This window comes from Talpa europaea, assembly GCF_964194135.1.
Source record: "Talpa europaea genome assembly, chromosome: 15".
Classification (NCBI taxonomy): Eukaryota; Metazoa; Chordata; class Mammalia; order Eulipotyphla; family Talpidae; genus Talpa; species Talpa europaea.
The window spans coordinates 9,215,457-9,228,071 of NC_140083.1; the positions used below are offsets into that span (position 1 = coordinate 9,215,457).

At 44.3% G+C, this 12,615-nt stretch overlaps 1 protein-coding gene across 1 annotated transcript in view; it reads left to right on the forward strand.

The window, feature by feature from the left end:
- BPIFC (BPI fold containing family C) overlaps window positions 1–12,183 on the forward strand; it is a gene marked incomplete at its 3' end in the record, with an annotated part of 34,486 nt that extends 22,303 nt beyond the window's left edge. Inside the window, exons 11-16 of the mRNA XM_084255340.1 lie at window positions 928–1,098; window positions 1,720–1,787; window positions 7,804–7,846; window positions 8,876–8,939; window positions 11,045–11,121; window positions 12,061–12,183. Coding sequence (XP_084111466.1) covers window positions 928–1,098; window positions 1,720–1,787; window positions 7,804–7,846; window positions 8,876–8,939; window positions 11,045–11,121; window positions 12,061–12,183 — 546 coding nt within the window. The remainder of the gene's footprint in view (window positions 1–927; window positions 1,099–1,719; window positions 1,788–7,803; window positions 7,847–8,875; window positions 8,940–11,044; window positions 11,122–12,060) is intronic.
- Window positions 12,184–12,615: the final 432 nt, after the last annotated feature.

Sequence of the window (12,615 nt, forward strand, 5' to 3'; positions counted from 1 at the left end):
TAATAAAATATCTGCAAGCATATACTGAACAAGTTATGAAGGCAATGTATGCTCAAAAGATGAGTCCTTGATTCCTTCCTTAAGTTTCCATCATCCTTGAGATAATCAGCTTAGGTGGGAACTGAAGGAACATGCCCACATTTGTGATACAGGAGAGCAGCAGTGAATGTTGTGCCTTTGCTGGCTCAGACTTGGCCTTGAGGCAGAGAGATCCTCAACCTGCATCCTGGTTCTAGAGCAAAGAGCTTGAGTCAGGTCTGAATCCCAGTTCTACCTGGAACCTGGAAAAAATCACTTAAGCTTGCTAAGACTCTCTTTCTTCAGTTGTGAAACAGAATCTTGTAAAGATTAAATGAGACCCTACAGAAAGCCCAGGCAGTGTACCTGGCACATTGTACATATTCAAAAAACGTCAGCTGTGATTATGATGTTCTCCAGGTGTTATTGTCATTATTATTGTTAAAAGATTTTTTTCTATTCAAAATGCATGATTTAAAATTCCATCACCGGGCCTCCCCGGTGGCGCAGCGGTTGAGCGCTGGGTTGCATGGCTGCCCGCAGCCTCTGCGGCACAGGTTCGATCCCCGGCTGCTCCCCGGCCACCGGAGGAGGGTCCCACATGGCGCGCAGACCTCTCCTGCCACCCACTGCTCCCCTCAGCAGTGTCTTCGGTCCTTCTGCCTGTTCTGCTCCCCACTTTGGCTCTGGTGAATCCTCTCACCCTCCCACGCTTCTGACTGTACCCAGTGCTTGTATAAACAAACAAACAAACAAACAAACAAACAAACAAACAAATAAATGAATAAATAAATAAATCTTTAAAAAAAATAAAATAAAATAAAATTCCATCACCACAAGCCACACCAAGTTTGTGACTGCCTCACCAATTCATGACTCTGTTTCTGTTTCTTCCCCCAAATGTGGCAGATTGCAGAGATCTACATCCTGTCCCAGCCCTTCATGGTACGGATCATGGCAACCGAACCCCCTGTTATCAACCTACTGCCGGGGAACTTCACCCTGGACATCCCTGCCTCCATCATGTTACTTGCCAAGTTCGAGAACGCCACAGCAGAAACCATCGTTTCCATGGATTTTGTAAGTCTTCAGGAACAGGGGGCAGACTGTGGATAGCACTTCAGCTCCTGAAGTTGACCATAAGTGTTGGGAGGTGATGCATCAATTAGGAGTGAGGCTGGGCTGCGGGGGCTATGGGAGGCCAGTGCTCCTTGGAAAATAGCTCTCCCCCCTTCCCCACTTCCTGTGTGTCCTTTCTGCTGCTTCAGTTGATAGCTGAGTTCCTTTTTTTCCTTGAAATAAGTCAAGATAAAATTCCAGTTTACTTGAGCAGGTGAAGACCAAATGCAGTCCAAGAAAAGGTTCACAAACCTAAGCAAGTTGTCAGAGAGAGAGAAAAAGAAAGAACGAGCGAGAGAGCGAGCGAGAGAGAGAGAGAGAGAGAGAGAGAGAGAGAGAGAGAGAATATACATGGAGAAGAGAGTAGAAGAAATTTTTTAAATGATTTAAAGGAGATCCTCAAACAAAAAAGTCTCTATAGTGACTTCCCCTACCTGAAAAACAGTATTTTCAGAGCTCTTTCTTTCTAGAGTCTCTCGGACTAAAAGGGAAAGTGGAGCTTGTGATGTTTCCACTCCAGGACATGATGTGTGGTCCGAATGGACAGAGCCACTCGGTAATGAACACTTGTCTTGTCTGCAGGTCGCCAGCACCAGCGTTGGCCTGGCTATTTTGGGACAAAGACTGATCTGCTCCTTGTCTCTGAACAGGTAAGATCAATTGATCTGACTGTTGGAAATTTTTAGTATTAAGTAGGTCAACAGACCAGACAAAATGAACATGAACGGAACAGGCGAAGTTACCACTGAATAGAAAATGAATCAAGTGCCTCTCCTGTATTCAACCCACAATTTCAACATATGGACTTAGCTTAAAATGTGTTGGGAAGTTTTTCTTCTTTTTTTCCCCATCATATAAGAATAAGAGAAAATGGGCAACAAAATAATTATAAATGACCAAACTATAAATGCACATTCTAAGGGTACAGCAGTATAATTCAGCAGTAACTAAAGTTCTCCAACAAATTCAGGAATCCATGTATTAGGAAAGAGAATGGACTTTGAGGCCAAAGAATGGAGTTTCAGATCCCTGCTAACTGGTTCTCTTACCATGATGAAGTCTATCCGCCATTTTGTGAAAATAATGAAATGGGACTGAATCACCTCTGAGACGCCCTCAGGCTCTGATGCTGTGACTTTATTATAGAGCATAGATTTAACAAAACTGTGTCCTGGGGCCTTGTTAGCTCTCAAATGCAAGCCACATGGTGTGCAAAGGCTCAAGCAGGTCATTGACATGGATCATTGCCACTGGTTGCCATTTGAAAGAACCGCCTGCACAGCCCATGCTCCTCAGTACGTGGAGCCATGGCTGGAGGACATCCAGAATGATCACAGAGCCCAGACGAAACCCTCAAAGGAAAAAGAGGAAGCAACAACAGACAACGGAGAGTCAGGAAGGAATAGGGAACCAATGAAGGACTGATCAGTCAGTCACCCCAAATCCACACAATGGTTTAGAAGACTCACAGAACCATGGGAGATGCTGTCCATAAGATAGTACTAAATGAGCAAGCAGAACTGCAGAAACCCAACTGTCAGCCATATAAAATAGCTTCCCTCCAGACATAGGAGGGGCCCCTTGTTCAAAAATGATAAAGACTTTCGAGATGGAGCAGCAGAGCATTAAAGCAAACTGCAGCCATTCTGAGCACACGGCCCTGTCCCAGCCACAGGCTGTGAGCACTGGACTGAGGGCAGCTCCTACAGTAGGGCTAGAGCAGACCTCAGATGCTAAGCAGATTGGGGGTGAGGCAGGAGGGCCTGGCATCACTGAGGCCTACGGTAGCCTCCCGGGAGCTGAGGCTATCCCAAAAGAGGGCCTCAGCTTTGCAGCAAGAGCTGGAGCCCTGCCTCCCACACAGGCTGCCCCAGCCAACTCCTCTGCTCCTGGCTTCCCCAAGGGCTGCTTTTCAGGATGAGCTGGTTTGAACATAGCAGGAAAAGGTATAGAGTGGGTGGGGATCAGAGAAGCACCCCTGAGAAGAACAGGGGAGCACATGGTCCCCAAATCCGGCTCCCAGGATGGCACAGACTTTCTAACCATCCTTTGCCTGAATGTGGCTCTTTGTGGAGCTGCTCGGGCCTGGTTACACCAACCTGAGATGCAGAAATGAGAGGCTGTCCAGTGTGGTGCATTTAGAAGAGGCGTGAGATCATGATTTTGGAATCAGACTAGCTGGTGCCATTTCCAGCCCTGTCATTCATTGGCTAGACCTCCATTTCCTCCTCTATAAATGAAGGATATAGTAAAATCTGCTGGGGGGGGGGGCATAAGAAATACATGAGTTCATACACATAAATTACATGTTAAATGTTCAGGAAATGCTGGCAATGGTTATTATTAAAACCAAGGGCTGACCTCAGCCAGGGGAAAAAGGCACCTGATCATGCAAGATCACTTCAGGGGTCCCCTGTTCAGGAAACATCTCCTTCCCTTGCCCCCTGCCCAGGGATGGCTGTAGATTTTTGGGGCTACCATTTACACCTATTCTTCATTATTGAGCCTTTACTGTCTCCTGGTCCTGTGCCAGCCACTCCATGTGTATTATTTCATTTAGACCTTCCAACTCTTTAACTTCAGGATCAGGCATGGTGTAGATTAAATATCTGTAGGTTAAATGAATAATCCTGGAGGTAGGTATTACTACCCTCATTTTGTGGTTCATTGAGGTCAAATAACTTAGTCGAGTCATGAAGCTACTGAATGGCAGAGCCAGACTTGAACCAGGGTGAGGCTGTTTACTTACTGCATGATACTGCCTTTGATGTGGTGGATGGATAAAGGCTTAGAAAACAAGACATAGACCTAAGACAGAAAAGTGATATCCTGGCCTGGGAGAGGAACCCCCTGAGCATGAGTCACACTATATTGAAACAGCAGCAGGTCCCCTCTCAGTGTTAAGCATTGATAAAAGAGGAGACACAGGCATCATGGCCTAAAGCGGAAAAGCACTCAGCCTAAGGATCCGAGTGGAGGAAAGGATAAAGAGAGTAAAACCTGGGTGCATGAGTAATAAACTTGACCTCTTTGGGTGTGTCTGCTTGGGAGATCAGGCTCTGGAGTCAGGCACCTCTGGATCTGAATCCTTCCCTGTGGTTTGCTAGCTGTGGCACCTTGAACAAGGGGATTAACTCTCCTACAAATCAATTTCCTTATCAGTAACACAGGCGCCTCTCCGTGGAGCCACTGTCCTGGCAGATGAGATGATGTATGAAGGCACGCTGCCCGCACAATTGGCTCAAGAGATACTTGTTCCAACCAAGAAGTGTTTCCTCCTCTTTCCCCATTCTACGATCAAAGTTTGCCCAAGGAAGTGGGGAGCAGTTGGTCTCAGGAGACATGACAAGTCAGGATGGTCCTGAAAGCTGTGGTGTTGCCCTCAAAGTCATACACCAGATTCCTACCTCTCTGTCAGTTGAGGCTTTTGTTCCAAACATAGTTCAATTTGAGGTGACCCCAGTACAGATTGGACCACATTGTAAATATTCTGTAGGCTAATTCAGAGACCAGGTTACAAGACACTTTCCCTGTCTTGGTGTTGATCCAAGCAACTTAATGGAGCCTTTAATCACTTGCAAAGCTCAAGGCAATCAAAGGTACATTCGTGTTGAACCATTTAGAACTCTGGAACTTTTTTTTTGCAAATTGCCATGATTAAGGGTCTAGACACTCCCAAACTGCACCCCACCCCACCCCCGTTAACACACACACACCCTACAACCCCTCCCACGCCATACTGTCAAAGAATGCTATCATAGCTCACGACAAGGAGATAGAATCACCTCCTCGCTCCACTCCTCACAGCCTGGACAGATAAACATTTCCCAACATGAGCTTCCTGGAGAGAACCCCAGAAAGGAAAACAAGTCTGGGAAGAAGGGATTCGGTTTCTGTTGGAACAGTGCTGGTGCTTTCAGCAGGTCAGCAGAGAGAAGGCTTGGCTGACCTCCAGCCCCACCCACTTCTCAGCTGCTCCTGAAGCCAGTGCAGACAAAAGGCCGGTGGGCTGCTATTTGAGCTGCTTTTCTCCCCAACCATTCTGTGGCCCTGTAATAAAAATTAGTTCCAAGTGGGGTTGGGGGCTCTTTAAGCAACAGGTAAAAGAGGCTGTAAGAGGATAAAGTGAAAGGACTGAACTCGATCGCCATCTAGTGTCCAAGTTAAGCTTGTGTGTTTTTCAGAACCAAGGCTGGGAGTTTGCTCTTTGCTCTACCGGTTTCTCTGCAGTTAATGAGTCGTGTCTTTGAGTAAATGATCCTGGTAAATAAGGCCAGAGAACTAGGGAAGGGACAGAATTAAGATGGCCTTAGGAGGAAAGGTGGACTTTGTTCATGGTGTTAAATGACGGGTGGGGTCTCTACCTGACATGCATGGATCAGGTATTATCAGATATTTGATAAGACAAATCAATTTATTTTTAAATAATTCTTTCATTGGGGCCTCCCCTGGTGGTGCAATGGTTGAGCGCTGGGCTGCAAAGCTACACGCAGCCTCTGCAGCACCGGTTCAATCCCCGACCGCCGGCAAGGGTCCCACATGGCTCGCAGACCTCTCCTGCTGCCCGCTGCTCCCCTCAGCAGTATACTTAGTCAGTCTGTCTGTTCTGCTCCCCGCTCTGGCTCTTGTGAATTCTTTCACCCTCCCGCGCTCCTGACTGTACCTAGTGCTTGTATAAATAAATAAATACATCTTTAAAAAAAATCTTTAATTGATTGGCAAGAAGATAGGAGATGACTCAAATAAGAAAGGAAATGAGCTTATATAGGTTTGGGGGACCAGACTTGAGAACAAAGGCACCAACTGGTATAGGCTGAAAGCAGGTAAGGGGTAAAGAAAAGTGGACTTGACTGAAGTTCATTGTCTAGTCCCCAGGCAGTTCATACATGACAAAGTATGAAGAGGCTTTTCTTCAGATAACTGGAGTTTTGAAATTCTGTTAGTGTGCTCTCTCTCTGGGGAGCACTCTCCAGCTCTGAGCTCTCAGTCTCCAGCCAGCCCTGGAGCTCAGCTCAAGTTCTTTGCTTCTGCTTGCTCTGGCTGCTTCAGGTAGACTGCATCTTAAATACAAGCCTCAAACAGAGAGCTAGATAAGTTTTTTTTTTCCTCTCTCCTTTATGATCCTAGATTCTAAGACCAATTTAGCCATTTAGCCTGGGTTTCATGACATCCATATTTTTATATTTTAAAGATGAGAAAACTAAGATCCAGAGAGATTAAATAAGTCTACATGGTTAGCAAGAGGCAGAAATGAGATTCAAACTCAGGCACTCTGCTGAGTCCCTTCTCTTTCACAATTAAACTGCCTTCCATGTCAGATGGTTGTCAGAGCCAACATACCCTTATGTGTTAGGCTTCAGCAGCTTAAACCAATAATCTGTACAGTACAGCCGCCGAGAAGTGTGGCTGAAATGTTTGGCACAGTAAAGAAAAGGAGAGCCAGGCGAAATTTCTCAAAGGGGGGGGGGTTTATTGCACCCCCAGGCAAAATTCACAGACCCAAGGTGGGGGTCTGTGAAGTCACACCCATTGTGGGAGGAGATGCCCTTTTATAGGGTGAGGAGAGGTTAGGCAGGAAAACTGGGTTGGCAAGGGGGGAAACAGGTTTAGATGGAACAAAGTTGTTTTACATGAAGCCGAGTTGTTTTTCTCCTGTTTGTGGCTGCAGTTTCGGTTTGATGGTATCAGTGGTCCTGGTGTCAGGGCCATCTTGTTTTTTCCATGTGGGCTTCCTCATTCCTGGCCCCTGCATCTACCTTTCAGTGGCCTGCGTGAGCATAGACTTTAGAATCAAGCAGAGTGAGACGTGTTACCTATGTCTCTCAGTTGCTGACTCTGACTTGAGTAATTCACTTGCGCTTTCTGATCATCAGTTCCTCATCTGCAAAAGAGGTAATAATAATAGCATCTATTACAGCATCAATGGGGAGATTAAATTGTAAAATGTTTATAAAGCTCCTAGAACCATGCATGTCCCGCAGTGTCATCACCGTCACCATCACCATCATCAGCATCATAGTCATACTTATTAATAAGGGAGCAGCATGGCACACAGAAGCTCTAAGGTTAAGGTCAAAGCAAGAAGACATGAAACTTTCTTTCTTTTTTTTTAAAAAATATTTATTTATTTATTTATACAAGCACTGGGTACAGTCAGAAGTGCGGGAGCGTGAGAGAATTCACTAGAGCCAGAGCAGGAGCAGAACAGGCAGAGTGGTAAAGTACACTGCTGAGGGGAGCAGCGGGTAGCAGGAGAGGTCTGTGAGCCATGTGGGACCCTCGCCCACAGCCGGGGATCGAACCTGCACTGCAGAGGCTGCAGGCAGCTTCACAACCCAGTGCTTAACCACTGCGCCACCAGGGAGGCCCGACATGAAACTTTTTTAACATTATTCTGCATTCCAAGTTGTCAACTATAGTCCCATGCAGTAAATACACTTAGGGAGCCCTTTCTGGTTACAAATCCCAGCCTTCTGTTATTCCTGCTTTGCTCCTTAAGCAGCAAACATAAGGGTAAAGATTCCATAGTACAGTATATCCTTACAAGTGTGTGTTTTTAAGAGTGATTTACTGAACTAAAAAAAAAAAAAAAAAAAAAAAACCTCCCTTTTGTTTTTGTCTCTTTGTGCTGACAAAAAATTTGTTTTTGTTGTTTGTTTGTTTCAGGTTCCGCCTGTCCTTGCCAGAGTCCAATCACAGTAATGTTGAGGTAGGAAACAGCTAGCGGACTCCCCTGTCCAGGGCAGAGTAAGGATTCTGCCACATAGCAGCTGGGTGATTGTTTGCTCTGTCTCTGAGCACTTAGTTTCCCTGGGAGTGTAGGTTTTAGCTTTAAATTCTATGTGTAGCTACTCATCCACCAAGTCCATGAGCTATTAGATGAGAGGGCCTTTCCAATTCACCTTCATTTATGCAAAATGCCTTTTAAAAGAATTCCAAAGGCTGTAAATGGGAAAGCCTGGAATTTTCAGAGAGATCTCATTTTTGGATAGGATAGTGCTATAGAGTTAAATTTAAGATCATGGCTCCCAAAGGAAGAGGCTAGATATAAGTGATTAGCCCATGACTGTGTTTGTTCTTCCAAGGCCTTCTACTCATCTCCTAAAATTAGATCAAGGTTAAGCTGCAAAGAGGTTCTTATCATTGCTAAGCATACAGAATGCTCAAAAGAGACTCATTGAATGAGTCATTTGATGGTGAGTCAAAGACTCCTTGATGGTTCCTCTACGCCATTCATTCTTAATACCTGCATCTTCCCCAAAACCAACACTCTTAGAGATTATAAAACCACCATCATTTGTTAAAGATAAGTCATATGCTCTGGTGATGGTCTTAACTACAGAACAATGGTATAATGCAAGGAACTCCTGTGACTGGGGTTCCCAGTGAAGTAAGAGAAGACTATAAGTTTGAAATCCATTCACTGTTCTACCTCATCTTACTTGGTAAATCTCTAAACTACCATGTTGCTGCCACCATGGCATCCCTCACATTTGTCGTCACCATGGTCTGGAGTTGAGAGGAGCAGAAATGTCTCTCCTTAAGGAGAACAAAAGATTGAGAAATGCCATCATATGGTTTCCCACAAAATAGCTGGATAGTTACAATAGCTCTATGGGGAGATTCCAGTTATCGTCCCCTGTCCTGATTAGGTCTGGGAAAGGGCATGTCCAGCCGGCCAGTGTCCTTTCAAAATGCCCTGTCTTGGCAAGTGACTTAGTTTCTCTTTTCACTTTAGGTCTTGAGGTTTGAGAATATTCTGTCCTCCATTCTCCACTTTGGTGTCCTTCCCCTGGCCAACGGTAAGAGACTCTCGGAAAACTATGTGACTCTGATATTGTCTAAATGTTGGGGATTGTTCGGGATTCTCCACCCAGAGGCTCGTACTTCTGGACCATTATTATGAGTCCAGACTGTTATTAGCACCGGAATTTACGTCAATAATAGGTACCATCAATGATGGGGTTGAGAAATGAGTTATTCTGGGTCAAAGCCACGTTAATGACTCTACTTGCAGACTCCCGTTGAGTTAAAGAGATGGAAACCCCTTTCTGCTGGCAGTAAAGCATTTTCTCAGGTCAGCTGGAAATGAGATGATTCTCCTGAGGAGTTATCTGTGGTCCTTAGGCAAGTTCCAGCATCTGGATAGATACAATTTTGATGGTTGTTTTTTGAGAGTCCACAACATGTCACATGAGAGCCTGGGAGACAGTGCAAACCATGTGAAAGGAAAATGTGAAATTACTGTTTGTTTTTTTTTTTAAAGAAAAAGGTCCAATTAAATGTCCAACAAAAGGTCCAATTAAATAACACAAAGTAGAAGAAATCAAAACCTACTGTTAGATGCAGGGATAAAGCCACTGTGAAAACTGAAGTTCTGAGGCCCCTGTCTCTGTGTTTGTAAGAACAAAAGTCACCAGGCCAGAGAGGTAAAGCGTTTTGTAGAAGGAATAAGAAGGTGAATGAGATAGGGGTAGAGGGTGAAAATATGAGTTGACAGTATTTGAATTTCAAAAGTTATCAACTTCTTGTGTCTGGATTTTTTAAATTTATTTTTTCTAGCTTCAATGAGGCATATCTGGTGAATAAAACTGCAAGATAATTAATGTGTAAAATGTAATTATTTGCCATATGGATAATTGTAAAAGGATTCCTTCCTCTCCCCAATCAAATTAACATTGGATTTTATTTTTTGTTGAGTTGGATAAGGCTTAAAATTGTGCCTTATGGGCCTCCCGGTGGTGCAGCTGTTAGCGCTGGGTTGCGAAACTGCCCGCAGCCTCTGCAGCACTGGTTCAATTCCCGGCTGCTCCCCGGCCACCAGAGGAGGGTCCCACATGGCGCGCAGACCTCTCCTGCCGCCCGCTGCTCCCCTCAGCAGTGTACTTCGGTCCTTCTGCCTGCTCTGCTCCCCGCTCTGGCTCTGGTGAATTCTCTCACCCTCCCATGCTTCTGACTGTACCCAGTGCTTGTATAAATAAATAAATAAATCTTTAAAAAAAAAAAAGTGTGCCTTATGTAAATAGATTTGATAATACAAAATGCAATACAATGCACCTGCTGGAGAGGTGGTAACAAAATGCACCTTACAAGTCATAAAGCTCCTTAGAAATCTGAGGAATTATTTATATTAGCAGAATCAGTCATTTTTCTTGACTGCATTAGACAGGCTGCTTAACCTGAGTTACCTACTGCTTCTAGGACATTACATGTCTTTGAATGAAATAAGATAGCTACCATAAATAAATATACTCAGTGACCACTTTCTTAAAAGTAATCCTGTTTGCCCAATAGAGTAAGGTCTGAGCTGAATAAAATTAAAAGCAAACAAAAAATCCTTAGAGTTAATTCATCTAAAATCGATGCTTTATGAAGGAACTGATGTGAGGTTACTGCCACCCACATTGGGAGTCCACATAGAATAGAGTCGACAGGCAACATTTTTTATAGCTGTTGAGCAACTCTGAACTGAATTTTATCCTGTGGCTAACTTCTGTTGCTGATATAGGCACAGTTTTAATGAATGACAATCTGCAGGTTTCTTCCTGCACAGCAGTTGTTTACAAACTACAGCATCTTGCATTTGGCTTGGTTAAAATACTTTGTATTTTAGAGACCAAAATGTTCTCAGGACCCACTAAATAAGATATTTGCAAAATAAAAATCAGAAAAATTGCCAGCATTTTCCTGCCATCGAAAGAGTGCAGGTGCATTTTCACAAAGCACAGATTCAGTAACACCTTTTCCAGAAATATGCCAGTGGCATAATCAGAGAGAATGTAAACACAGAAGCTGAGGGAATGAAAAGCTAAATTATTAAAAAGCTGCTTGTTAGTCTCTAACTAAAAAGTTTGCCAAAATGTGTGGGCCTGTGTCTAATTATTTTACATCTTGTTTTATATTTTAGCAAAATTGCAGCAAGGATTTCCTCTGCCCAACCCATACAATCTCTCATTGGTCAATTCAGATATTGAAATTTTTGAGGTAAGAATGCAAATCACCTCTCGACTGACCCATTTCTTTTCATTATAGAATAGGTCTCTTCCTATTCTGCTCATGTTTTAAAACTTTTCTCTGCTGTGTTTTTTCCCACTCCAAGGAATTTCATAAACAAAATATTTAGCACTTAAAGTTTTCAATTAACCATGAAAAGCGTGTAAATGTGAGTTTCAAAATCAGTTCAAGTCTGATTGCCCTTTGCAGTCAAGGGTATTCACACAACAGGAAAAGAAGATGCATGTATCATGTTCTATTTTATTTATTCTACAAGATCCCCTGTGAGGCTGGGAATATTAGCCCCATGTTATACCAGAGGAAAGTAAGACTGAGGTAGGGGCAGTGTCTTCTGTGGCTGGAAAAGGGCGTGGCTGTGCCTGCACTGGTGCTTCTGACTCTCAGTCAGTCAACAGGTAACATTTTTCATACCTGTTGAAAGACTGAATTCAATCATATCCTGTGGCTAACTTCTACTCTGTGCTGTAGACACAGTTTTAATGGCTGGCAATCCGCAGGGCTTCTTCCGGCACGAAAGTCATTTACAAACTTCTGCCGGAACCCAAACCCCTCTTCTGGGTTCTGGGCTCTGTTGCAAGCTGCTTCCTGGTTAATCCTTATCAACAAACTTCTGAACACCTCTTTTCTTCCTTTGGGAGGCTCCTTTGGGGAGCCGGAAAGAAGACTAACTGAATTCTCCACCCTGTACTGGGTCTCCCCTGCCAGCCTCCCCTCGGCAGCAATAGACAGTCATCCAAAATGGCTGTTCCTGTGACTCAGAGACTCACAGAGGGAATGCAGGGCAGGCAGGTGCGTGACACCATAGCATTTGGTCAAGAAACTACATCTCCCTCGCCCCTCAGGCAAACCCAGGCTCCCTGTGGCTGCCCAAGCCCAGCTGACATTATCTTTATCGTGTATCCTTTTCAGGGTTTCCTTTTGATTTCCACGGACCTGCAGTCTGGAACGTCCTCAAAGCAGCAGCCTGGTTTCTATGGTTGGGAAGGCCTGGACCTGAGCAACTGGCAGTGGAGAGGGAAACCAGCCCCTTGATTGCCTGTTTGGAATTCACTCCAGGAAGTAAATGGGCCTTAAGCCCACAGCTACTGTAAACACAGAGAGGGAAGACAACGCACACTAGAATTTTAACGTCAGGGGGAATTGTGTGTCTGCTGAAAGCTTTCTTTCAATAAGAAAGCTTTCTTTCTATATTGTAGCTCTACCTAGGATGTAGAAAGAGGCAAGCTGGGTTAAAGAGCTAAATGGGGGTATATGTGTGGGTGTCTCTCCATGGTGTGTGTGTGTGGGGGGTTGAATGTGTATTCATATTTGAATGCGTGATACATGTTCTGATGTTTATAAGATTCTGGGGCCAAGAGCTAGACATATATTTCCAAGAAGAAGCATGAGAAATTCTTTAAGTACAGATTTGCACCAATTGTTTTCTGTGATCCACTCAGCACTCTCAGGTCTGTAAATTTTCCC